The sequence below is a fragment of the Lepidochelys kempii genome, chromosome 14 (assembly GCF_965140265.1).
Source record: "Lepidochelys kempii isolate rLepKem1 chromosome 14, rLepKem1.hap2, whole genome shotgun sequence".
Classification (NCBI taxonomy): domain Eukaryota; kingdom Metazoa; phylum Chordata; order Testudines; family Cheloniidae; genus Lepidochelys; species Lepidochelys kempii.
Genome location: NC_133269.1, coordinates 32717324 through 32744140, shown reverse-complemented (window position 1 = coordinate 32744140; position 26817 = coordinate 32717324). Strand labels below are relative to the sequence as shown.

At 52.6% G+C, this 26817-nt stretch overlaps 2 protein-coding genes and 2 long non-coding RNA genes across 5 annotated transcripts in view; all 4 read left to right on the top strand.

Moving 5' to 3' along the window:
* The window catches only part of LOC140898299 (uncharacterized), a 29894-nt gene extending 13611 nt beyond the window's left edge, over positions 1-16283 (top strand). Inside the window, exons 2-3 of one of the 2 annotated variants that reach the window (XR_012154949.1) lie at positions 692-904; positions 16126-16283. This is a non-coding gene — a long non-coding RNA (uncharacterized lncRNA). Of the gene's footprint in view, positions 1-691; positions 1047-16125 lie in introns of those variants that run through there. The other variant, XR_012154948.1, reaches the window with a different exon arrangement.
* Positions 16284-16857: 574 nt separating this feature from the next.
* Positions 16858-19555, top strand: LOC140898122 (uncharacterized). The gene is made up of 6 exons (XM_073311570.1): positions 16858-16879; positions 17184-17501; positions 17930-18027; positions 18383-18505; positions 18851-18930; positions 19369-19555. The coding sequence occupies exons 1-6, from the start codon at positions 16858-16860 to the stop codon at positions 19553-19555; spliced, it is 828 nt and encodes a 275-aa protein (XP_073167671.1).
* A 461-nt stretch (positions 19556-20016) lies between these two features.
* LOC140897782 (maestro heat-like repeat family member 5) lies at positions 20017-22119 on the top strand. The gene is made up of 3 exons (XM_073310823.1): positions 20017-20088; positions 20836-20940; positions 21320-22119. Exons 1-3 carry the CDS (start codon positions 20029-20031, stop codon positions 21512-21514), a joined length of 360 nt encoding a protein of 119 aa, XP_073166924.1. The 5' UTR covers positions 20017-20028; the 3' UTR covers positions 21515-22119.
* Positions 22120-23875: 1756 nt separating this feature from the next.
* Positions 23876-26475, top strand: LOC140897613 (uncharacterized). Its single transcript, XR_012154764.1, has 4 exons — positions 23876-24115; positions 24840-25504; positions 26042-26286; positions 26391-26475. It is a non-coding gene; the product is annotated as an uncharacterized lncRNA (long non-coding RNA).
* Positions 26476-26817: the final 342 nt, after the last annotated feature.

The following is a 26817-nucleotide window of genomic DNA, read 5'->3' as shown; positions in this document are numbered from 1 at the left end:
AGGGGAAGGGCCAAGGGCTACGCTTCCTGGGTGGCCAACTCACTGGCAGCCAGTGCTGATCGCAGAGTAGACAAATGATCGTCAGGCTTTGTGCTGACCAGGTCTAAGTCAGAGCAGCCTTGGGGCTGCTCTAATGTACATTCTGCTCCACATAGGCCCGGGTAAGCTGAGAATAGCTGTACTACAATGCCTTCTGGCCATGGGAAGCAGGGCAGTTGAGGCCTTTCCACCAGCCAGGGAAGCCTCTATCTGCAGGTATCCTCTGAGGGTATTGACCCTGTGACATTGCACTTCATAAGCCTTATAAAAATGTTTAAGTGTGAATACGATGTAACTGGAATATGCTTTATGCAAAAGGTCTCTATAAGTTTTGTAATGAGACCTTACAAATCTACTGAGTGTGTTCATCCTATCTGGATGAATGTGTCATTCTTGTATCTGAAATTAGGAATATGAGATATCACTCTGAGGTCCTACTGTAGTTATGCAAAGTGTGGGCCATTAATGGTGGCTTAGAATCTTGATGGCTCCCATTAGCTAGGACAACTGACTGTAGATGGCTCTGTTCACCTGCAAGCCTTCACCGCATACGTGCGGGCCAGTCCTGAAAGAATGGAGGGGGGCTCACAGGACATGTGAACATGTCACATGATACTTGAATCCGTCTTTAACCTGGTGCTTTTCCATTTAGAAGGAGGAGTGGAAACCCAGAGAGACCGTGAGAGGATTCCCGCCTTGTGCCAAAGATATCAAAGGGAGTGGAACAGAACAAAGGAGGCTGCCAGTCATAAGAAATCCCCGAGTTACCACCTGAGCTGGAACAAGGCTGTACCAGGGGAAAGGATTGGGCCCAGACTGGAGGGAGTCCAGTCTGGGAAAGAAGCTTATTGGAACATCTCTCAGGGTGAGATTTATCAGTATTCCGTTTCTTAATGTATTAGGCTTCGACTTACGTGTTTTGTTTTATTTTTCCTGGTAACTTATTTGTTCTGTCTGTTATTACTTGAAACCATTTAAATCCTACTTTTTATATTTAATGAAATCACTTTTGTTTATTAATTAACCCAGAGTAAGTGATTAATACCTGGGGGAGCAAACAGCTGGGCATCTCTCCCTATCAGTGTTATAGAGGGTGGACAATTTGAGTTTACCCTATATAAACTTTATACAGAGTAAAACGGATTTATTTGGGGTTTGGATCCCATTGGGAGCTAGTTGCTGGAGACAGGTGACCTATTGAGCAGTTTTGGGTTAAAGTCTGCAGCGTTGGGGGTGTGGCCCAGACCTGGGTCTGTGTTTGCAGCTGGCAAGCATGTCTGGCTCAACAAGGCAGGGTTCTGGAGTCCCAAGCTGGAAGGGAAAATGGGCTCAGAGGCAAATTCAGCACGTCAGGTGACAGGGCATTGCAGGTGTTCTCCTCACCCTGGTCGAATGCCTTGTGTGGGTTGTACCTGGGGGGTGCAGGGGTGGAATGAGCCGGGGACGTCTGCCCGTTTGAGTGATCCATAGCAGGCATACGAGGCACTTTTGGGGGAGCCTTGTCCAGGCCTGCCATGGGTCAGCTCTCTCAAACCACCACCCCTGGCAGCGCAAGCCTGACCTTCCAGCCCCCTGCAGGCCTCGCTCTCTGTGTACAGGTTAGCGATCGACACTCCCAAAACCTCTGAGCGTCCCTCGGGAGTGCTCAGCCCATTCCCCGGAGCACATGCAGAACTGTGACTCTAATCCCACAGGCGCGGTCCACAGCAGCTTGTAAGATTCAATTCAGGCCAACCACTCTATTGAGAACACAGCAATTAGATATACAGAAAACAGGAATGAGTTTATTATCAAAGAACAGAGATGCAAGCGAGGGTGAATAAATACTGGTAACACCCATTGTTTCATGTTCTGTGTGTATATAAATCTCCCCATTGTATTTTCCACTGAATGCATCCGATGAAGTGAGCTGGAGCTCACGAAAGCTTATGCTCAAATAAATTGGTTAGTCTCTAAGGTGCCACAAGTCCTCCTTTTCTTTTTGCAAATACTGGAAAGTAATGGGTAACATAGGATTTTGTTTTCTAACACTTTCTAGAGCCGGGGTTCTCACAAATTTTTGGCAGCCTCAGAATGAGGCTCTGACAATACTTAACTAACTGTAGGAAAAACAAACAAATAAATTACATGTGCATATTTACATAGGGACTTTTTGCAGACTCAATAATAAATATAAGGTACAGTTGTGTCTTATCTTTACTGGACCTAAACACAGAACAAACCAGTGCTTTGCACAGTCTTGTCTTTTTTGTTGTTCTTTTGCTTTTTTGGTCAAAGGTGGACGGCTGTACAACAATTCTGAACTAAATTTAAAAATGCTTTACATAATAGAAAGGATAATGACTAATAACGAAAGAATGTATCTGCCAATATGTCCAAAGTTTCTTTCACACAAAAAAAAACATAGTCAACATAGCCCAGTAATAATAATGATAACAGTAACAACAAAATCTGAGCCGTTGCTGTTGTCTTTTCAGCTTGGTTTTTGCATCATTTAACAGCTTGCGCCTCTGAAGCTCACCGTAGTAATTTGGTTCAACTTCCCTTGCACAAGTGCTGAAGGGACGTTGCACGACATACATTTCAATTTGATGAATTTCTCTCTCACACTTCAACTTGTTCAGAAATGGAGTCAGATGGCTTCGGAAACACAGGAAACTGCCTTTCCCCCTGGTGCTGAAGTGTTTCTTTTTCTTTCTATGTTTTGCTTTTCTTAGCAGAAGGTCCCAGAGGAGCCACCTGCTGTCACATTCAAGGTCATTTTCTGGCACTAGATTACCTGAAATACTTTCTGATACCCAGTCACATTTATAACACTTTCACCTCTCCCTCCCCACCCCCATGAACAATCGCAACCTACCCAAACACCACGCAGTGAGATGGCCCATAGCCACTTACAGAGCTACAATAACATGAGATGTAAACACAGTGGTTAGAGGTCTATAAAATCATGAGTAGTGCAGAGAAAGTGACTAAGGAAAAGCTATTTACTTGTTCCCATAACACAAGAATTAGGGGCCACCAAATGAAATTAATGGGCACCAGGTTTAAAACAAATAAAAGGAAGTTCTTCCTCACACAGCGCACAGTCAACCTGTGGAACTCCTTGCCTGAGGAGGTTGTGAAGGCTAGGACTATAACAGGGTTTAAAAGAGAACTGGATAAATTCATGGAAGTTAAGTCCATGAATGGCTATTAGCTAGGATGGGTAAGGAATGGTGTCCCTAGCCTCTGTTTGTCAGAGGGTGGAGATGGATGGCGGGAGACAGATCACTTGATCATTGCCTGTTAGGTTCACTCCCTCTGGGGCACCTGGCGTTGGCCGCTGTTGGCAGACAGGATACTGGGCTGGATGGACCTTTGCTCTGACCCAGTATGGCCGTTCTTATGTTCTTAGCCAAAGAATACACTTTGTGACTTGAAAGAAAACCACACCTATGTAGCTCAGCTCTGCCGGCATGGTACTATTTAAAAGGGAGCACGCATGAGGATTTATGGCATTTAGAAGACACCTTTAATACTTAACATCTGAGCGATTGTTGGGGCACTTTGGAGGCTCTTGTGGCTGCAAAACAATCAGCTGCTGGCTGCATTTGAGAAATGCTGTTCTGGAGTCTAAATGAACAAGGCCTTCCCTTAGCCACATGCAGGGGAAATGAGGTAAGACTCCTTCTCATGAGATCACTCCCTCTCAGCTGCAGAGAAAAGCTTGACAACATAACCCTGAGTTTAAAAGGTTCAAAAGCAGATGGCACATACGGAGTTTAAACGAGACACACTTATTGCTTGAGGGCCCCACTGCCTGATTTTGAGATCTTGGCTTGTTCAAGTAGGTGTGAGTTGTATAAGTGTCACTTCTAGGAGTCTCATTTTGAGCCCCTTTCGAGTGCGGTCTCTTTTCCCATCTGTCAAGGTTTCTTCCCCACTTTGAACTCTAAGGTACAAATGTGGGGACCTGCATGAAAACCTCCTAAGCTTACTTTACCAGCTTAGGTTAAAACTTCCCCAAGGTACAAACTATTTGACCCTTGGACTTCCACTGCCACCACCAAACGTTTAACCGGCTTTCTGGGAAAGTGTTGTTTGGAAACGTCTTTCCCCCCAAAATCCTCCCCAAAACCTTGCACCCCACTTCCTGGGGAACGTTTGGTAAAAATCCTCACCAATTTGCATAGGTGACCACAGACCCAAGCCCTTGGATCTTAGAACAATGACAAAAGGATTCAGTTCTTGAAAAGAAACATTTTAATAGAAGAAACAGTAAAAAGAAAAGGATCACCTCTGTAAGATCAGGACGGTAAATACCTTACAGGGTAATTAGATTCAAAACATAGAGAATCCCTCTAGGCAAAACCTTAGGTTACAAAAAGACACACGGACAGGAATATTCATTCTATTCAGCTCAACATATTTTATCAGCCATTTAAAGAAATCATAAGCTAACGCATATCTAGCTAGATTACTTACTAAGTTCTAAGACTCCATTCCTGTTCTGTCCCTGGCAAAAGCCTCACCCAGACAGACACAGACCCCTTTGATGTTCTCCCTCTTTCCAGCTTTTGAAAGTATCTTGTCTCCTCATTGGTCATTTTGGTCAGGTGCCAGCGAGGTTATCCTAGCTTCTTAACCCTTTACAGGTGAAAGGATTTTTCCTCTGGCCAGGAGGGATTTTAAAGGTGTGTACCCTTCCCTTTATATTTATGACACCATCACATACACCTCAGGTTTGCTACAGATCCACCGTCTTCCCATGTAGCACCGTGAGCTGCTGACCCCTTTCTCGTCGTTCAGATACGCACAGTCACCTCCTCCTCTTAAGTGAAACCTGCCACACAGAAGCCAGGGAGCTGCAGTCAGGCAGAGGCTGGGCATTTCACACCAGTCCCAGCCAGGGGAGCCGTTCTCCACAGTGCAGGCCTGAGTGCGGAGCAGCTACTCTCCCAGCCCCTCAGGAGCAGAGCTCAGGACAGCAGGGGCTTTGCAGAACCGCTGACTGTTCCTGACCCTCTATGCTGAGCAGCCCACAGGGGTGCTGAAGAATGGACAGTCCCCAGCAGGACAGAGAGAATTTGTTAGACTGATTGTCAAAAGGGACCGGCCCTCTAACAAGAGGGGCAGACCATCACCAGAACCAGACGACTGAGCAGGAAAAGCGGGGGACAGGAAGGATCTCGCCTCCTTGAAACACATGGAGCAGAACCAAGATGACACTGAAAGAAGAAATTGCATTCAGGGGTTTCCTTCTCGGTTGATCTATAACTCTTGAGCTTTCCATTGGGCATGGGGGAAAAAGAGAGTGTTGAAGAAGTTCCTTTGTGAAAGCATGTGTTCCTTGTTTGTAACCCTCACGTAAGTCTCCCAGAGTTCATCTGGTGTGGAGGGTGGAGCTCTAGGGACAACATGCCTCTCGGGAGATTTGGGAGGGTTCAGCACTGGTTTTGGATCCTACAGCAGCTGATCTGCAGGGTCCCACATCCTAAGGAGCATACCAGACAGGGAGTCTGTACCCCAGGAGAATGCCACAGAGGCTCGAACTCAGGACAGTGTCTGGTAGCTCTTCAGACCCAGTGAGGCTGGAAGCAGGTGGGATCCAAAGGTTGGGTCCAATACAGCAGAATGGGGACTGTCCATTGGGGAGCCCTGACCCAGCGCCAAAAGAGCCTGATTTTTCAAAGTACTGAAGTAACCCAGACCAGAGAAGTGTGTGGGGGGGTCTCCATCCCCCTCTAATGGCTGGCCTGCAAAAGAGCTTTATCAACCGGGGGGGAGTTTCAGTTAAAGAAGTGGATTCTTTCGCTCCTATGGCAGAGGCTCATGCTTCTACTGCTGAAGTCCCAGGGTTCAAGCAGCGCTGGTTTTGTGATCACACTTGGAGCCCACTGAAACCCATCGCGGGGTGTTGGGCAGCCATCACTACTGTACCCCGTTCCCGTGGGAGCCCCAGGCGTCCAGCACCTGTGAACCGCAGGCTCCTTTAACATCGGTGCCTTGTTGCGGATTCAGAGGCCTCACCAGCCAAGTCACTCAAACCTGCCGGCTGCAATCCCCAGCGGGACCTGCACCTGCCATGCAGTGCTCGGCATGCTGCCCTCTCTAGCAGCCACTGTTAACCTGAGCTCCCTGCTGCCTCCTTTCCCCAGGGGGGGTCAGACACCCCAGGGACCTTGCTGAAGAGGGCTGGGGGAGAACAGCGAGTGTCCCAGCTGAAATCCCAGCGCGCTGCGAGGGCATCTCTGGCTATGGCGGGCTCTGTCTCCGGCCCAGCACCGTGCTGCGGGGAGGAGCCGAGAGTTCAGGGACACGCCGGCTCCCATCGGTCTCCGATACACGCAGGACGCGAACGGACCAGGGTCGTGTCTGGTGGTTTCACTAGCACTGAATGGTGGATCTACCTGAGCTCAAACCGCTCAGACACCAGAATCCCCAAGCCCAGGGAATTAGTCCAGAGGGGTGAGAGAGACTCACAGGTGGTTGAATTTGGTGCCATTGGCCCATTTCCAGGGCTGACCCTGCTCCCTCCAGAGGCCGATCCAGTGGTCATAGACACCCTTATGGCGCAGCAGGAACGCCTTAAAGAAAGCTGAGGGACAGCAGGTATCATCCCCACCTCCCATGCTCCCCCCCACCGCCCCTCCAGGGCTCTGTGCTGCAGAGAATCCCAGTCACATATTGAAGGGTGCTCAGTTTATTTTCAGGGGGGATTTTCCCCTCCCTCTTGCAAAGCACAAGATCCCCCGGGCAGTCTTAACCCTCCCACCGCACACAGCAGGCCCACCCCAGTGCTCCCAGTCACCCACACCCCAAGTCCCCCTGAGCTGGGGGCAGCTGTTGGGTCTGAGCTCTCTGCAGAGACGTCTCTTCTCACAGAGCAGCCACCGCTCACCCCAGCAAGGCAGGAGGAGGGAGGGAGGCAAGCTGAAGTGGGAGGGGTCAATGTGAAAGGATCCCCTCCTCCCCCGCCTCCTCAGCTGGCTGCTCCTTTCCCATCCCCGCAACAGGAGCACTGACTGGGTTCTCAGTCCCACTCCAGCAGCCAGCAGGCCAGGAGATGCTTGAGCCAGCCCTGCCCTAGACAGAAGCTGTCTCCCTATTTGGGGAGGGGGGCAGCGGAGAATGGGCAATCCCTGTGATCACACACAGACAGTAGGGCCCTGGGCCCAGCCAGGGCTGGCGTTCAGCGGCTGGAAGTTCATTCACTCCGGCCTCCCAGCACGGGAGGGCTCACAGCTGCTCCTCACCCCACGGGGCAGAGCCCAGGTCCTGCTGCAGCAGCCATCCCTGTGCCCAGATTAGTGTCTGGCAACTCGAGAGTCTCTCACTGTTTCCTGCTCACTGTCGATCCCAGCCAGGGAGGCACCCGGGGCAGAGCAGCGGCTTCGGCTGTCGGTCCAGCTCCCTTCCGTCTCTGAGAAATAGTAGCATTTCCCTCGGTATCCCATCCAGCCGTCCGGGCACGAGGGGCTCGCAGGGGGGCACAGATCAGCTGATGAAAGCTGAGAGGTCAGCGCTGAGAATGAGACAGTCACATGGAGGGTAAGAATTGCAACGAGAATTGGGCATTTGACTGGTACAAAAATTGGTCAACTGACCAGTCAAATCTGTCAAAGAGTGGTCAGATATTTTAAAATACCAATTTATCAGAATTGGTTACCTCCCGCCAGGAAGAAAAAAGAGCAAGACGTCATTGTCTCCAGTAGGTTTAGCTTTCGATAGATATGGATCTACCTAATTTTTTAAAAAATGTACTTCACTGAGTTATTTTAGCTCAGAAAAAAAAGGCAAAACAATGAAACCAAGTTCTGGAAAACACCAGTGAGGCTCCAAGACGCAATCCGAAAGGCAGGCTGCCTCCTACCCCCAGGGCTCTCGCTGGAGCATTTGACTGCGGCCAAACAGGCAGTCAATTGACCGGCTTGCCAAGCCCATTGGGACCCCCAGCTGGGGCTGGTCCACTGCAATCAGATGCAGGGGGACGGAGACGTTTGTCACTGTAAATTTGCCTGGCAAGAAGGATTCCAGGGACACTCCCAGCCTGCGAGGGACTGACACAGCTCAGAGCATTTCACCCCAGGCACAAGATCAACAGCTGGACGTTCAACCTAGCAACAAACAGCAGGTGAACAACTGAGAAGAATGTGGGAACTTTCACTCAGGGACATGAAAGCCACAAGGGGGCGCCAGAAACCACAGCCACGGGAAGTGACCTGTTGCACTGTGGGCCAGGAATGATGGAACTTAATTCACCTCCTACCTGCAGACTTTTCTCTCCCCAAACACAGCAGCAAGAAAGGCACTTTCTGGAAGCCCTCATGGCAGTGTAACCCTTTCAGAGCCATGAAAGAGCAGCAGTGGGGTCACCCATAAGTGACACCAAAGAGGATTTGAAAGGCCTGTCTAGTTGAGAGGAGTTGGACTCAAACCCCTCCAGATGTTTTCGAGCACGTCACTTTTGTTTGCACCACAGTAACTCGGTAGCTGGTTTTCAAGCCTTCCCATGTGGCTGGCGCTCAGCGAGGAACAGACACTCTAAGTTGGGAAGAGTTAGGAAACATGGCAGCGGTGATCAGAAAGCGAGCATGTGTTCACCTCACTCACAAGGCATGTCTGACCCTGTAGATTTCACTGTCCAGTGCACGGTAGCCCACACCCCTGCCCTACTGAACTGAGCAGAGAAGTCAGTGACGAACAGTTGATGGCACAGGCTGTCTCCACCATCCATCTCCAGCTCAGATGCCACATGTTCTGCAGAGCTCCCTGCACCTGCAGGTGTGTAACCAACCCTAAGCTCACAGATTCCCACCTTACACAGCGAGAACCAATGCTGCCCATTGCAACAGCCTGCCATTACAGCAGGGAGCTGGGATTCAGGGCGCATCTGTATCCGAGCAATCTGCACCAGTATAATCACAGTGACACAGTGACATCAGGGCAAACACCTCCTGGAGATGCGCTGGAGCAGTGCGGCTCGCTCTGGTAACTTCCTGCAGCGAACTGCACCAAGGCAAGCTCCTTTGTGCACCAGTGCAGTGCGTCTGCTTTAGCGGTTTGCACCAATTCAACTACACGGACGTCATGACATCGGCACAGAGGATTCCTAATGCAGACGGAGCTGGATTCAATCCCCTCTGCCAGCTGCTAAACCCTCCTGGGGCCCAGTGATCGGATACCAGGACAATAGAGAAATCCCACCCCCGACATTCCCCAGCACGCCCTGCCCCTGACAACGGGGGGATACAACAGGGTTCATGTTCATCGCAAACAGACACCCTCTGCATGAGCACACGCTGTCTGGGCAGCCCGGGGGAGTGAATGCTGCTAAGGGACCCTTCATGGCCAAGCTCAGCGATTGGGGGGTTTCCACACTGCGCTGGTGGAGGGGTCTTGACTTAATTCTATGGCTCATTTCAATAACACGGCAGCACCTGCCGTCCGGCCACAGGCGTGACCTGAAGATCCAGGAAGGCCAAGCTGGTAACCTCAGAGCAACACAGGGAAGGCAAAGGGCTCAGGGTTGCACTGCATCCTGTCCCACTGGACACCCTGGTCAGGGACTGCTTCATGGCGCCTGGCAAAGGTGACTTGGGTCCAAAGTGCTCAGAGATGGGCTGGGGGGGCTAATGTCAGTCAGATCGTCCTGACACAGAGAGTGCCCAGGTGCAGGGGTCTGGGAGGAAGATCCCCCAGGAATCCTCTGCCCCAGGGGCAGAAGCCGGACAGGCCGGGAGGAGAGAGTGAGTGTGGCAGGTCACGGGGGAATGGGATGCGCGGAGATCATAGATGGAGGGGAAGGGAGCGGGGCGGAAGCTGGGAACTCACCTGCCAGAGCAATGATGGCAGCAATCAACGCAGACCATACAACTATCACTGCAACCACAACTCTACAGGTTGGACTTTTCTTGCAGTTCCAAGGAGGGTCTGAAACAGAAAGACCCGTCAGGCAGGGCTGGGAGGACACGTCTCACTGACAGCACCGGGGCTGGAGCTGCCCTGCAACATGCACCGTTCTTGTCTAGTTTTTGTAAAGCTCTCCAACACCACTTTCTACAAACCATTACCCTCTGATCCCACTGAGGGTTTCCAAAAGTTAATGCCTGTCTCACCCACCGCAACCTGCAAGGTCTCATGCCAGCAAAGGGAAGCTGCTCCCAGATCTGGAGCTGCATTCGCATGTCCTGAGGGCTGTCCTGCACCATGGTCACCACGGGCAGGTAGGTCATCAACCTCCATCTCTGTCCCAGCTGCAGGATGGCCTCTGGTTCCTGCTCCCTCAGGCACCTGGAGATACTGAAAAAGGGGTGGGGTTGGCAGAGCAGGAGAACACCCCATGAGGTTAAGAAATGGCAGTGAGAGCCTTTTCCCTCCCTGGGAGATTATGGTGTCCCTCTGTGGGGACTCCCTTCCTGGCAGATGCTAGTGAGCTATTGAAAGAGCTCAGCCTGTTTAGATTATAAAAAAGATTGGGTGGTGACATCATTGAAGTGTTGAAGTGACTTCATGGAGAGAAAATATTGGGTATTAAAGGGCTCATTAATCTATCAGAGAAAAGCATAACAAGACCCAGTGGCTGGAAACTCAAAAGAGACCAATTCGTATTAGAAAGAGGGCACACATATTCAACAGTGAGGACGAATCACCAAAGGAAGAAACTAGAAAGGGAAGAGGTGGGAATTCCTAATGAAGACTAGATGCCTTTCTGGAACGTGTGTAGTCAAAAATTAGCTCCTATGCTCTACAGAAAGCATGTGATATGCAGGGGGTCAGATGACACGCTCTAATGGTCTCTTCTGTCCATAAAGTCTGCTAATTGATGAAAAATGAGCGTAGCATGGGGAGAAGCCTCTGATGTTTTACTGTGTTCGGCTTGAGCCCACAATGAACGCTCATTGAGAGGGGTGATCCAGGGGAAGCAGCTCAAACATCCAATGTGGCTGGACAGGGGCAGGACATCAGCACTGCAGGGGAGGGGTGGGTGTGGCAGTGACATCACAAGGGCCTTTGGCAGGACCTCAGCCTATTGGACAAAGGTGGTAGGGAGGCGATGACCTCACAGAGAGATCTTGACATCAGCCAGGCAGGACAGGGGTGCAGGACAGGGGCCACCTCGGAGATCCCTGTGGCTTTGCTTCAGCACGTCTCCTTCTCGAGGTCTCTCCTAGAGGACTGAGAGAGCATTCACTTTCACATTCGTGAGCGCAAGGAGGACCCTCTTCGGAGTTTTCTCCTTTTCTTTTAGTGGTTTTGCTCGAAAACAGACGTCCCTGTATAGAAGGTAAGAGCCTCGGAGAGGTTTGGAACCTGTTCAGTCTGATCCATCAGGTGTCGGCTGATTTTTAGGAATGGAAAACACTAGATTGCGGGGGAAGCATTTTATTTCCGACCTAAGACTTTGTCCCTTAGAATTACTGGGGACATTGGGGTTTCTCCTTTTTGTTTTCCCTTTTCCTGTCTCTCCCTCCTTTCTCGTCTTCTCTTGCATCTTTGTCCTTTTCCCCTGCTTTCCTTTCACCACCAGGACCTGTCTGTGCGTGTGGAGTTGGGGACGGAGGGAGGGAGGGGGGGTTGCACTCCAACTCTCATTGCGGGAGGCCCTCCCAAAGACATGTGGCTGGAATAGTTCTCGAAGAGTGACTCCCTCCGGTGGTGACCCGGGACATCTGGTGAGAACTCTCAGCTTTCTGCTTCTCAGAGTCTCAATGCTGATTGGGGGAGTTTGGGGCTATTGTGAGGGAGGAGGCTCAGGTCCTTGTGACCCTCTTTTAAGACCAAGGAAATAGGGCGTAACCAAACATGTATTTGATTGCTCTTGCCGCTTTTCTCCATTCATTGTCTTGGAGTAATTCACGATTCTCTCTCTAATGGGCTAGTTCTTCTAAAATACTTACTAAAGAATTAGGTTTTAATAAAGCCAAATGCAACCCCATACCTCCAGTAACAAAGGAGTCAGGCGGCACCCTACAGAATTGGGGACAATCCGCTGGAAAGCAGTGACCCTGAAAAGGATTTTGGGGTCATAGTGGACAAGCTGTTCAACATGAGCTGTCAATGTGAAACTGTGTTAAAAAAGGTTAAAGCCATTCTTGGCTGGATAGAGTAGTGAGGATGGAAAGGGAAGTGAAAGAGCATTGGTGAGACTGATGTTGGAATGTTGAATCCAGTTCTTGTTTCCACATTTTGAATATTATGTTAAAACAATTGGAGAGGGTGCAGAAAAGATTCATAACTGAGTGATGGGGATGATGCCCTATTATGAGACATTGAAAAAGCTCAATCTGCTTAGTATATACAAGAGAAGAATGAGAAGTGAGTTGCTTGACTTCATGGAGAGAAAATGTTGAGTATAAAAGGGCTCTTTTATGTCTCAGAGAAAGGCATGACAAAACCCCATTATGGAAGCAGAAATCAGAAAAAGGATAATGACAATAAGACCCAGATTTGTAAGAGGGTGGTGTTAGGGGGCTTATTCCTTCACCCACTTACTTCCCTGGTCCTTCTCACATGAACAGAGAGCAACAATACCCGAAGTCCAAAGGTGCAAACAATTCGATGTTTATTGGGGTGAACTTCCAGCAAGCATGATTCCAGTTTCCTTCCTTAGTATCCTCCTTCCCAGCTCTGACACCACAGAGTCTTACACCTATGTCCCTGTTCCGATTCCTGCCCTTAGCCAAGCATGATTCCAACTTCCTTACTCCCATTCCCTGTTCCCATTTCCCCCTTTAGCAAAACATGATTCCAATTTTCTTACCCCCATTCCCTGTTCCCATCTCCCCCTTTAGCAAAACATGATTCCAATTTTCTTACCCTCATTCCCTGTTCCCATCTCACACACCCACATGCCCACCCCCACCCACACCTCCACCCCCCATTGACTACAGATTATATAGTAAAACTTGAGTTCTGCTTAGCTATACCTTAACCAATCATTTTCCTGAAATTTAACTAACCAATCCTAACATATTGTAACATGATTATGTAACCAATTATATCCCACCACCTCAATTAGTTTACACCTAGCAAAATTAATTATACAGCAGACAGGAACAATCACAGAACCAGACAGAGATTATACAGACAAACAACAGCAAAGTGGGAACTATAATGACAAAACAATACAGAAGTGAGGATTTCACATCCCAGCTATTGATAAGTGAGTTCTTGCCAGACAGGATGCTATCAAACTAAGTTTCCTTTCACATTTTCTAGGCACTTCCCTTTCTCTGGAGGTGATAGGAATACAATCCTGTCCTGATACTGCCTAACAGCCCAAAAGCACCTTATTTCAATGTGACTAGTTTGGAATGTGAGGATGTGACCGTTCGCTTCCCAGTTTATGGCTGCCTCTGCTGCTTAGCCAAAGGCCTTAGCCTAAGAACAGGGCCTCAGACTGTGACAGTAAGAGAAGGCCCTTACACCAGCAGACAGTGATTTTGATTCTTTCTTTTATACCTCTATCACTAGCCAAGTGATAAGAATACACCTAAATTCTTAGAGTATAGGCCTTTACAGACAGGCCTGAATATCTATATCCTAACAGGTGGTTTGTCATTGGCACAAAGTACCAAGAGAAATGATGGCTTCTCCATCTCTTGATCTCTTCGAATAAAGACTAGATGCCTTTCTGGAAAATGTTTGAGTAAAAGAAAAGCCCAGCTCTTCTGACATACAGGAGGCCTTAGGATACGCAGGGGATCAGATTAAATGCTCGAATGGTTCCTTCTGGCCATAAAGTCAACTAACTTGTGAAAACCTAATTGCGGCCTGGGTAAGAACTTCTGTGTTCTACTATGTAGTCGGTGTCACCTCACAAGGAAGTGACATTGAGTGGGGTGATCCAGGGGAAGCGGCTGAAACATCCAATGTAGCTGGACAGGGGCAGGACATCAGCACTGCAGGGGAGTGGTGGGTGTGGCAGTGACATCACAAGAGCCTTTGGCAGGACCTCAGCCTATTGGACAAAGGTGGTAGGGAGGCGATGACCTCACAGAGAGAACTTGACATCAGCCAGGCAGGACAGGGGTGCAGGACAGGGGCAAGCTCGGAGATCCCTGTGGCTTTGCTTCAGCACGTCTCCTTCTCGAGGTCTCTCCTGGAGGACTGAGAGAGCATTCACTTGCACGTACGTGAGCGCAAGGAGGACCCTCTTTGGAGTTTTCTCCTTTTCTTTTAGTGGATTTGCTCGAAAACAGACGTTCCTGTATAGAAGGTAAGAGCCTCGGAGAGGTTTGGAACCTGTTCAGTCTGATCCATCAGGTGCTGGCTGATTTTTAGGAAAGGAAAACATTAGATTGTGGGGGCAGTATTTTATTTCCGACCTAGGATTTTGTCCCTTAGAATTACTGGGGACATTGGGGTTTCTCCTTTTTGTTTTCCCTTTTCCTCTGTCCCTCCTACCTTTCTCTTCTTGCTTTCTTTGTCCTTTTCCTCTGCTCTCCTCCCACCACCAGGAGCTCTGTGTGTGGAGCGGGGTCCGGGGGGGTTGTGGGAGGCCCTCACAGAGAGTGGAGACTGGACTAGTGCTCCGAGAGTGATCCCCTCGGTGGTGACCGGGGCCATTCTTTGGGCTATTTAATGAGAACCCTTAGCCTCCCACCCCTCAAAGTCTCAACCTTGATTGGCTGAGGAGGGGGCTATTGACAGGGAGGAAACTCTGGTCTTTGTTGTTCTCTTTTATGACCAAGCAAATAAGTCACAATCAGTTATACGTTTGACCAATGTGGATGCTGCTCTCCATTCATTGTCTCGGAGCAGTTCATGATCCTCTCGAACATTCCAGTTCTTCTGAAATAATTGCTGAATAATTACTATGAACAATTGTTGGTCTGTAGCTCATTTGAGAGCAATTCTGCTACTGACTGGCTGCATCAGCTAAGACAAGTCCCTGCTCCTTTCTCAGCCTTCGTTTCTCCTTCTGTCAAGAATGAATAACAATCCACTCCCACCTACCTCACCATGGGTGGATGCTGGGGATCCACTGAACAGTGTCACTCGGAGCAGTGCAGACTAGGGGGTGTCCTATCACACTGAGCCATATCAGATTATAACCTGATATTCAATTTGATTTGTATTTTATTGTTTTGAAATTGTGAAAAGCAGCAACTACTTAGCTCAGAGTGAAGCATCTCATCCAATTTTCTAGAGCATAGTGTCTCCCCTTTGTGTATGACGAGACAGTTGAATGCACTGTGACGGACAGGAGATGCTCTTGTTTTGCAAACAGATATTTTTGCAAAGAATTTTCATCCTACTTGTTATGATTTCAAGAAACAAAGTGGTTTCGTTTGAATGGATTTTCTGACAGAAAAAGGTTTCCATGAAAATGTTCACACCTTATTTCCTGGGCCTTATCCCTGCCTCTGGGGGGTTGTTGTCTGTTAGTTAGAACAGGAATCAGGACAGTTGTCTTCTCTTTCTGGCTCCGTCACCGCTTCGCTGTGTGACACCTTGGGTAGGTCCAATGGGAACAGGGTCAATTCTCTAACTCCAGGCAGCAGGAAGCCTGGGTGAGATAAGGGATGTTAAGGCCATCTGCGAAGGAGAAAGGGATGTTTCCAGGTGTTGAATGTCAAGAACTCTAAACTTTGCTAAAATGGATAGTCTCGAGAAACAAGAACTAGTTGGGGCCAAACTTTAACCATTGTCTTTTATAAAGCCCATTCAGGAATGTGAGTCCCAGAGAGCCATAGAGAGGGGGAGCAACTTGCCCAAAGTCCCACAGATCAAGAGGCAGCAATGGAAGCAGGAGTGACACTCTCTCTCAAAGGCAGGGGGACCAGACATTAGGGCCTGGTTGCAATTGCCAGCTGTGGGAGGGAGTGTGCGGCAGTGGTCAGTGAAGGGGTCCATCCATGGCTCTGACACTCGGTGTGACCCTGTGGTCGCAGCTGAGGCCCGTTTGCCGTCAGTAGGGTTGGGGTCCCATGGCTACAGCCCAGTGGGTTTGGGAGGCTCCAGGAAGGTGAGTAAAGTGCTGGGATGTCAGGATCCCGGAGGCGCTGTCACCTCCGCCCTAGGGCCGTGTTCTGCACCCCCTGCTGCTGGCTGAGTTTCTCCGTCCCTTGGCAATCAGACAGACTCTTGTTTTCACAGCCAGTCGATCGCCCTCGTGTCATCACCCTGCCTGCTGGCTGGGCAGGGTAACTCCTGAGGTCACCACCCTCTCCAGCCTGCCTTGGGCTTGGAGAGTGAGGAGGAGGGTGAGGGACGTCTGCTGACCCTGAACATCCGCCATCCATTGTACCATCACTGAGAGCACGTGAGTGGCATTCGGGTTCCTCGGTGTCTTCCCCTCTCTGTCTGGGGGAGAGACTATCTCCAAAGGGGGATTTCATTTGCAAACAGCCCCCAAGAGCCCCTCACTCTTAGGCCAGGCAGGGGCTTCTCCAGAGCCGTCTCCAGTGTGTTTGGAAAGGTTCCAGCAATGGGGCTTCCCAGCCCTTCCCCTCCCAGCCCTTCCCTCCCAACCCTTCCCCAGGCTGAGAGTCTCTGAGGTGAGCCAGACCCTGTGAGCTGCTGAGCCTGGAAATCAATGGGGAATGAGGAGGGCTCTGTGCTTCCTGTGCCGAGGGCCTTTGTGACTTTGATGTGAGGAATGATTTCCCAGGAGAAGTCCGGACTCCTGGCTTCTGTTCCTTCTCTAGCCTGGGTGGGAGAGTGGCCTGGGACGACAGGAGGGGACTGCTTCTCCAGAGTAACCGATGGTCTTTGGGACTGACCTCATTGCTGGAAAAGGATGAGACTTCCTGGCTATTGCAGCAGCAGGGATTAGGAGGGGGAACGTTGGGAGCGGATCATGCAATGAACTCCTGCCCGTGTGTGTAGATGGCATTCCCTGAACTCCTGTGTGGGCAGAGGGGGCGGCTGTGGTTGGAGGAGGGAGGAGGAGGGACGGAAAAGGCCCAGGAGTGAAAGGCTGCCTTGAGCCCAGTCTCACCCCTGCTCCCCGCTCGGTTCCAGGATGGCCAGGCTCCTGCGGATGTTGCGGAGGAAGGCTCTGCAGGTGGCCCCAGAGCCTGAGGGAAGCAGCTGCCGTCTTCCCAAGGGGCAGAGCAACCCCTGCATCCCTGCTGGCGGGGAAGCAGCTCCCGTCCAGGCCAGACGGCGGAAGTGCCCGGCCTTCTGGAAAAGGACCCCGGCTCCCGGCGCAGGCGCCGAGCTGGGAGAGGCCCCGACCAGGCCCCAATGGAGCTGGCCCAGGCTGCGGTTTGGCAGACAGGACCCAGCCCAGGAGGGGCGCCGGGCAGGGTGGCTCTGGGGCTTGTTGTGTGGGCAGCAGCGGCCCCAGGAGCCCAGACCTCGTTCCCATCAGGAGGCATCGCCCTGCCCGGTCTCTGAGGACCTTCCAGCCCCTGCAGGCCAGGAGGGGGAAGGTCCCTGTCCCAGCACGGGCAGCTCAGCCTGGGACAGCGGCAGCACCTGGGCATCTGGCAGCAGCCAGGCCAATGGAGGCCACTGCTTTGTTCCAGGTGAGGAGCCGGGCTGGGCTCCGGGAGGGCTGAGGACGGGATGTGAACACCCTGGGCCCAGATGCTCTCCCAGGGATACGGGGGGGGGGGTCCCAGCCCAGGTGTCTGGCCTGAGCCCCGCGAACCCCACGGACAGCAGCAGCCATCACACAGCTGCCCCTTCCGCACGGGGACCTGGGGGTGGGGGCATGAAGAGCTGCTGCCACTTTGGTCCTTGCTGCTCCAGGGCCGGGGGAATCGGCACCTCCCCTGGAGTCCTGGCCAGTGGAGGGGGGGTTCTTCTCTGGGCTTCTGCAGCTGTTGGGGGCTGAAGGCATCCCTGAGAGGGAGGTTTGGGGCCCCATCTGCTCTGAGTGCCTGAGGTGGGAAGGGGGGGTCTTGAATCCTGCTCTGCCCACCACGCCCCTGTCCTTCCCTCCCTGGTGCAGGGACCCCCCTGGATTCGGAGCAGGAGGAAGGGGTGGACGTGGCCAAAGATGAAGCTGCTCTCAAGGTCATCCGAGAGCAGCTCCAGTGCAGAGATAAGGTACAAATGTTCCCCACTGGGCTGGAACCAAGATTGTCCTGTCCCTTCCCAGGATCCCCACCCCCTGCCGAGGGTCTTGTGCCTCCTGATCCACCACCCCCAATGGGACCCTTTTACATCCATGATGTGGGACCCCCAAGATGGGGGTGTCCCACAACAGCCAAAGTCATCTCCCCCCACAGGCACTGTCCCAGTTCCTGATCCTGCTTGTGTAGGAGTGGTGGGGGATTTGGACAATAGGTGGGTCCCCACAATCCCCCATTGAGGCCTGAGCCCTGGAGCTGGTGTGGGTGGGGCAGGAAGGTCCCTCATTAACAGGTTGTCTCTCGCTATACCCCACTCCCGGTGGGTACAGGATGAGGGGCAGCAGCTCCTGTTCCTTCAGGCCACCTACCCCGCATGTCTGGCTGCACGGGAGAGAGGGGAGGACACGATGGAGCCGCGCTGCTGCAAGGCGGCTGTGGTGAAGAGGATCGTGGTGAGTGAGACACGCCATACGGCAGCTGGAGGGAGGGGGAGAATTGTGGGGCTGGGGGGCAGCTGAGAGTGGGGGACAAGGAATCTCATGGTCCCAGCTCAGTCGTCGGGATGGGGCTGAATGGGGGCAGTTTTGACAGGGAGGAGGAGAGAAGGGGATTTGGAGTGAGCTGGGCAGGAATCCGAGAAGGGGGACAAGTCGGATGGGCAGGAAGGAATTGGAGGAGCGGGAGGTGGTGGGGGATCCTGCTGGCCATGTGGGGCACTGGCTGTGTCATCTCCTCACTGGGAGGCATCAGTCGGGCCTGAATCTCACACGCTCCTTTGTCTCTTTCACGTCTCACAGGAGCTCATCGAGGAGCTTCCCGATGACTCGTCACCCAGCGCCGTCCTCGCCCACTCCCTGGCTGCAGTGGGCTACCTCTGGTACTGAGACAGCCCCACCCCCCCACCCTGCCGGCTCCCCTCACCACAGTGCTGCTCAGGCCCAAGGCTGGGAGTCACCGTCACTGTCCCTCCCAAGTCACCTCCCAAGAGTGGCGCCTCTGGCAGAGATGGTGGGGTGGGGAGGGTCACTCTCTCCTGGCAGGGCTCTTCTTTTCACTCCCATAACATGACAGGGGCCTTGGGGAGGGGCTCACTCCCGGGCTCCGATACAGGAGGGGCAGCAGGCTCCAGGGAACAGCAGCTATTCCTGTCCTGCCACTGTCTGTCTGGGACACCTTGGCCTTGTCATTCCCTAGCGAAGTGCCTCAGTTTCCATTCTCGCCAGACTGTGCCTCTATCCCTGTGGCTTGGTGTCTGTCTTGGCGACAGTCCCACCCAGTACTGCACAGTCTAATAGCAGCTCCTCTCTCTTGCCAGCACCATGAAACCTGCCCTGGAGCCAGCCCTAGAGACCCACCTCTTGCGAGCTGCCCTTCACTCCGTCTTCACCCTAGGCACAGAGAAGGACACCACCGGCATCCAGGTACTTTCTCCTCCATCCTCCTCCTCTTCCAGAGTAGTCCTTGGTCCCTACTCCCTATATTCGCTGGAGCTCCATCTTTAGGGGTGGGGTAGTGGAGATGGAACAAGCTGCAGGCTTGGATCCTTCCCTCCAGCAGGGAAGAGATTACCCCTCCCTGGGGGATTTTTCTTTCTTTCTTTCTTTCTTTCTTTCTTTCTTTCTTTCTTTCTTTCTTTCTTTCTTTCTTTCTTTCTTTCTTTCTTTCCTAAGCCGTGTTTGGCCCAGAAGCCCAGGTTCCATCCATAGCAACTTGGCTGTTTCATACTCTTCTGCCTACAAGGCCTTCTGCAGAGACCTGCTAAGCTCATGGATTAAAGCTCCAGGGGTCATCAATTCTTGCAAATTGCCTGCAGTGGGATGTGAAGGAGAGAGGCCAGGAGATGTGTTTGGGAGTCTCCCCAGTGCTTCCCAGAGACCCCTCTTCCCATCCTGTGGCAGGTGTAGGCCCAGGTTCCCTAACTCTGACCCATGCTTTGCAGACTCTGCAGAAAGTCATCGCAGAGGTCCTGGATGCCATGCTGGGGAACCTGCTGGCAGAGTCCCCAGACACAGACAGGCTCCACTTCATCTTGGAGGTGAGCCCCATTTCACCGTAACTCTTTGGGGGACTGGTAAGGAGAAACTGGAAGATCCATTTTCTACTCTGTCCTCCTAGCTGGGTCCCCAGTGGGCCGTCCTTGGTTGGTGGGTCAGTGCAATGTAGTGTCAGGTCCTTCCTTCTTGAGGAACAGAGGAAGGAGCTGGGACTCCAAGCCAGAGCTCTGCCTGGTTCTGCTGAGCACTAAGCACAGGGCTCCTGGCTGTCTTGGGGAGAGAGAGTCTGAAAATCCACCCTTCCCCCTCCCCTCCAACACACAGAGCCCATGAGATTAGGGAGCTACTTCTCAGAGAAGAGGCACATGCTCCTTCCTAGAGAAACAGGAGGGCCCCAGGGAATCAGCCCTTCCCTCTGATCTGCTCTGAAATTCCTGGGGGGATTGTGCTCTCAGTCACTCCCTACTTCCCCCCAAGGATTTGCATAGCAAGGAAGGGCCGAGGGTTCAGTCTTCTTTCTGGTGAACTGTTCAGGAATCAGGGATTCTGGGAGGATGGGACCAGCCCCTAGATTGTCCCAATCTAGAGAGATGCGGAGAAGTTGTGACCTGAAGGGTACAAGCTGCATCCTGGGGGAAAGAATCCCCTTCTAAAGCTCTGCCATCAAGGACTCAGCTATTCCCCCCTGCGCAGAATGTCTCAGGCCCCTGGGGCTGGAGGCGTGGGGAGCTCATTTGTAAAGCAGGAGCAGCTGGCCACTGAGTCTGACCTGCCTCCTTTCCCCACAGCATGTCAACCTCTGGGTCGTGTCCAGGGTGTCGCAGGAGCGAGCCAGGGCCATCAGGAGCAGCACAGCCCTGCTGAGATACACAGTCACTCTCCCTGAGTTTGACGTAAGTGAGCTCCGAGCCCAGCTTGCTGGCTCCAGGCGGAGTTGGGCTGGCTCCAGCGGGCTGCAGGATCTGCTGCTGCTGCCGGGGCTGTGGCTTAGGAGGGTTCTTCATGGGGAGGCAGAGTCAGAGCAGGACTGAGCTAGCTTGAGTCAAGTTCTTCTTGTCCTGGTTCAGTGTTCCTTTAAGGGGACCATGCTCCAGCCCCTGCTTGGCATCCCGGGCTCCCTTGGCAGCAGAGCAAATGAAGGCTCGATCTCAAGCTCCTCTCCCCCAGCATCTCCCGTAGAGGGGCTAAGGGGAAGGAGCCCTCTGGCCCAGGGCAGACAGGGAGCTGAGAGGAAAATGCTGATGGAGTCCCCTCTGCTCTCCCTTCCATTAGATCTCAGCCGAGTTCCTTCAGATGGGTCGCCATGTGGCCCAGCTGGCTCTATTTGTCAGCGATCCAGACAAGGACATCAGCCGGCAGGCCAGGGAGGGGACTTACCGGCTCTACCAACTGCTGCTCCAACAGAAGGGTAAGGAACCCAGCTGGGACACGGAACCCAATAGGGGACTGAGAGTGACCATATGTTGATAATGGGACCCTAGACCATTTCTCTCAGACTGACCCCAGCCGGAGGACAAGTCTCTCTCTGCCTCTGTTCTTCTCCACTCTACTGTGGAGCCACCAAAGGGATTGGAAGGACACAGAAACTGCAACCAGAATGAGGAGAAAAGTCGCTCTCTTTCTCTCTCTCTCTCTTCCAGGTCTGACCATACATGACGTGGAGGATCTCTGGTGCTATGACTGGCACCAGGACAGAAGGCTCTTAGGCTACAAGAATACAGCCAGAGTGGGGGAGGTAAGGGCACTGTGCCAGGGCATGACACAGCTCAGGGAGTGTAGCTGGCTGGGTTCCCTGCAGTGGAGGCCTCCTGAAGACAGGAAAAGAGCCTGCTCCTTATTTCCAGCTCACAGTTCCTCATCCAGCAACCAGTGGGACACGCTGGTGCCAAAGGTCCCACACTGGGACTGGGCCAGGAGTCTCCTTGTTCTTGTCAGGCTGCAGGTTGGATTCCCCTTGAAGAAACCAAGGAGCTGCAGAGGCCATTCCCAGCGAGGAGAGAAATCATTAAGCTGCGGGGAAGAGACCTTTGGTCTGTCAGCTCCAACCCCCTCCTCCCCTCAACAACACACGCACACTCCTCTAGCCGCTGAGGTGCAGGAGATCTCTCTGCTGGAAGCAAGACAGAGTCCCCTGTCGTCTCTGTGCCCTGCACAGCAGAGTGGGCCTGCTCACCCACATTAGAGATCCATTTCCAGCCCATCCTGGCCCCTGCCATAAATTGCCTTCCCGAAAGAGCCACTGGAGGCTTTGGTCCCTCAGCATCTGCGACCTTTTAATAAAGGGGCTTCCGTGAGCCCTGGGACCCTGAAAGCCTCCTGGGGAATGAACTGCCTTGGCCACAGCAGCTCTCTTCCCCGCCCTTTGGGGCACTAGACGCCATTGTACCGCCAGGACTTGGAGGCTGGCTCTGGGCAATCTACTCGAGCCTCATGTCCTCTTGGTTTTAGGTCTTTGAAAAATTCTTCTCCGTCGGGCAGAGAAGATCCTTCGTACAGACAGCATTGCTGGCCATCCACGACCCCCTGCTGCGTGTCAGCCAGGCTGGGCTGGTGCTGGTCTACTCCCTCCTGGGGGAAGCCCAGCAACTGATGGGGGACACGGTAAGCAGCTGCAATCGACTCAGAAGCTTGGGGTGGGACCCAGGGCCTCATTCCTCATTGAGTTATGAGGAGAGGCTTAGGGAGCTGGGATTGTTTAGCCTGCAGAAGAGAAGAATGAGGGGGGATTTGATAGCTGCTTTCAACTACCTGAAAGGGGGTTCCAAAGAGGATGGCTCTAGACTGTTCTCAATGGTAGCAGATGACAGAACGAGGAGTAATGGTCTCAAGTTGCAGTGGGGGAGGTTTAGATTGGATATTAGGAAAAACTTTTTCACTAAGAGGGTGGTGAAACACTGGAATGCGTTACCTAGGGAGGTGGTAGAATCTCCTTCCTTAGAGGTTTTTAAGGTCAGGCTTGACAAAGCCCTGGCTGGGATGATTTAACTGGGAATTGGTCCTGCTTTGAGCAGGGGGTTGGACTAGATGACCTTCTGGGGTCCCTTCCAACCCTGATATTCTATGATTCTATGATTCTATGATTCCCATCCTCTCGCCATTTGCTGGCCTGGTAGCAAGGAGCCTCATGGGGACTTCTGGCCTTCATGGACTTCTGTTCTTAGGATGTGGTGCTCTGCTATCACTCCTGGGAAGGACAGGAGAGTCCCCTAAGTGCCCTCTGGGAACCTTTCCTGCCCCACAGAGCTGCACCCATTTCCCCATGGCCTAGTGTCCATGTCACCCCAGCCACCATCGAGAGTTGCTCCCATCCCTGGCATCCTGGGAGGCCAAGGACTGACTGGTGATGGTGACTGACTGAGGCACATGGGCGTGGGAAGCTGGTCTTGCTGCTGGTAGGGCTGGACCCGCTCTCGAGAGATTGGGAGGATTCAGTCGTCAGCGGCTGCTGACCTGCTCCATTCACCAGGGCTGCCATCCTGTGGTTTCAGGTTTTGTCACTGGGGTGTCTTGGGGAAAGGTCTCAAGCTCTCCCCATTCCACTTCACTGCTGCCAGAATCCCTCCCACCCACCGCCACCCTTCTAGAGCCCCCTCCCTGCCCTACCTGGGTGGGGATGGAGGTAGGGGTGGAAGAGAGGGTTCTCCGAACTTGAGCGGTGTCCCCAGGTGGGTTGGAGGTGGAACAGCTGTCAGGGGCACTGATGGGGAAGTGGCAGGAGCTCACCCTACAAGGAGGGGGGTTGGCACTGAAGGTCACTAGAGAGGACAGCAAGCCTCCATCCTGGGGGTCAGGAGGGTGAATCTACCACTCAGACATGAGCAGCTGCTGCGTGGAAATGATGGTGCTGGTTCCAGGTGCCCTTCATCCTCCCTGATTCCTGGGGAGTGTCTCAGTCTCTGACATGTTCTCGTTCCCCTGCAGCATGAGGATGTCACAGCCAAGGTCATGGGCCAGCTTCACATGATTCGGCACTTGCGCCAGATGCCCGAGGCGCTGCAAGGGCTGTGGCTCATCTGATGCTCTTCAAGGTTCCCCTCCCTTTTCAGCAAGTCCCGCTCCCTGCTGCAGGTACTGCTGTGTCTCACTATAAATGGGGGACTAGTGGAAGCAGAAATGGAGGCCCCTGGCACTCACAGGAACTCTCTCCCCTCTCTGTGGAGCTGTGTCCTTCCCGCGGCCCCCCAGATACCTTCATCTGGGGCAGGAGCTCTTTCCCTCACACCCATATCCCTCCCCTCTTTCCTTGATCTCACCCCCATTCCATTTCCCGTGCTCCCAGGCAGAGATCTTCCTGCCCCATATGGCGCAGAAGGACCTTTGGGTCAGGGCTACAGACTGTCTGCCCAACTGAAGCTCAGGAAGCTCCACCTTTGAGGAGGTGAGGATGGGACAGAGGCTCAGGGCTAGCTTCATCTCCTGCCCTTTATTCTTCCTTTGGCCCTTCTCTGGGCTCTCAGAGTCTGACATGAAGAGGAGCCTCCTCCCCGCATGTCTTCTAGGCCCTGGGGTGTGTGACAGCCTCCCAGATGGGTGCAGTCAGAAGCTGAAGCACCTCAGGGAGCAGTGGGGACAGGTCCCTTGTCCTAGGAAGCCAAGCAGTAGTAGTTCTCAAAGAGGCCTAGAGGGAAGAGCCCACTCCCTCTTGGAGGTAAGAGTCATTGACTTCTTTGGGCAAAATGGGTTTCTTGGGGGAGAAATGGGATCCCTGCTGCATAGCCTGGCTGGGAGCTTCCCCCATCCCTGGGACAGAGACATCTTCATCAGTGTGCCACCCTTGTTTTTTTCCAAGCAGGAGGCTCCCCAGAGAACTCCTCCTCAAACCTCTTCTCCTGGGAGCGTTTCTGGGAGGAGGCTCCTGTCCCTCAGTCTCCAACTCCATCATGAAGTCTCTTTCACCTAACATCTCCGCTCTCCAGCTCCACTTGCCGCAGCAGGACAAACGGACCTTCAGCTCGTAGGGAACAGACTGTGACCTCCTTCTGATCAGCAATGGGGTTTCACCATCCCCTCAGCAAACCTGTCAGCCGGGCTGGACCGGATTTGAAGGAGGAGGGTATCTAACAGGGTGGCTTGGCCTATGGCTGCCTAGCCTGGGGCTAGGCCAAATTGATGATCAAGTGAGCCCCACCTGAGAGGAAACAAGGGAAAACAGCAGCAAAAGTCCAGAAGCAGAGCGAGCTGTTCAGGAGATAGCCTTGGGCCAAACCCTGGAGTCCAGGGTAGGACTGGCTTCTCTCACCGTCCCTAAGGAAGGGGACATAGAAGACCATAGAAACCCAAGAAGGGCAGGCCGAACCGAAATCAGGCTGAGGAAGAACTCCCCACGAGGGTGGAAGGCCTTGTTTCTGTTCAAGACATTTTGGGACTTTGTTTGCAAGGAGCACGACCCAGGAAGGAGTGGAGTAAAGGACAGTCACCTGGTTGGAGGGCTGAGTTCCCAGCCAACAAACTGCAAGAGTGAGTATGAGCGGGGTTGCTAGCCCAGCGAGAGAGCAATGACACGAGGCCTGGCCAGCATCTAGCGGTGAGTGAACTCTGGTACACACCCAAAGTGGCCGTGTCTAGAGCCCTGGGTAAGCTCTTCTGTGGGAATTTCCCATGGGTCAGTGGGGCCAGAATCTCTCCTGCTCCTTTGGTCTCTTTGGGCTTCCCTCAAGATGTCTGGTAAACTGCCCTTGGACTCTGGGCCCAGCACCGCTCAGAAATTATTCGCTACCTTCAGAGAGACAGGGCACAGCTCAGCCTGTTGGGTAGGCTGGAGAATCACACTTCACTCGAACACACAACACTGAGGTGGTTTGGGAAGTATAGTAACAAAGAAGAGATTTAAGTGATACTAAGCAAGAGAAAGAGACAAATTTCAAAGAGAGAAACAAAACACAACACACTTTGTAGTGACTAAAACTGAATCTTAACAAGTCACAATCTTTGCCTTAGCAGTTTCCAGACTAACATCTCAGCTTTCCTAACAGACCTTCTTTGATGTCCCTGTAGGGTAGAAAACTTCTCTGTCGAATCCGCTGATTTGATTGCTTCGTCTTCTGGTTTCAGAACCTCTGTTCTCCTTCTGGGCTGCCTGGACCCTGATTGTAACATTTCTCTGGCCCAGCCTCTTACACAGATGTGTGCTGCAGCCAGCCCAGCGCAGGGAGCAGTGGGGACAGATGATCTCCTTCTGTCGGACCAAGCAACAGGGTCCCATTGAGGCTTAGATGGAAGATCCCAGGCATCTCCTGGAGGTAAGAACCGTCCACCCTTCTGGGCACTTGGGGCTGTTGCAAGAAAGAGGGGGCTCCTGTTCCATAGCCTATTTGTCCTCATGACTGTGTTTTTTTCTTCTCAGAGGATGCGCCCGGGACCCTGGAGACTGTTTCGTGCAGGAGGTTTGAGCAGGGAGAGATCACTCACTGTCCTGACCCCTGGGTCATTAACCCGGGTCTGCAGGGTTCCTGGGAGCAGCCACCCTCCAGCACGCCACCTGGAAGCCTACGAAAAACTGCTTACCTAGGACTGACGAAGTCCAGACCCAGTTTGAGGCTCCTATTGGCAGAGTCCCAGAGCAGCTAATCGGCCCCCGGGACCTCCTTAAACCAGCAGCAGGAACAAGAAGCTGTCTGAACAGCCGAGATCCTCCCCGGCTCTGGACCGTGTGTTGGCTGTTCCTGCTCCCACTCCCCAGGCTTGATTTCCTGGCATCTGGACTCAGGGTGACTCATCTGACTTGAGATTCTGAACACAATTTGGTCTTTTGCTTCTGCTGTTCCAGTGTC

Coding starts and splice junctions, on each gene's coding strand:
- LOC140898122 (XM_073311570.1), top strand. CDS start 16,858: ATGGCATTCCCTGAACTCCTGT. Junction 18,506..18,850: donor CTGTGGTGAAGAGGATCGTG/GTGAGTGAGACA, acceptor CACGTCTCACAG/GAGCTCATCGAGGAGCTTCC. Junction 18,931..19,368: donor GCTGCAGTGGGCTACCTCTG/GTACTGAGACAG, acceptor CTCTCTTGCCAG/CACCATGAAACCTGCCCTGG.
- LOC140897782 (XM_073310823.1), top strand. CDS start 20,029: ATGCTGGGGAACCTGCTGGCAGAGTCCCCAGACACAGACAGGCTCCAC. Junction 20,089..20,835: donor GGCTCCACTTCATCTTGGAG/GTGAGCCCCATT, acceptor CTTTCCCCACAG/CATGTCAACCTCTGGGTCGT. Junction 20,941..21,319: donor TCACTCTCCCTGAGTTTGAC/GTAAGTGAGCTC, acceptor CCCTTCCATTAG/ATCTCAGCCGAGTTCCTTCA.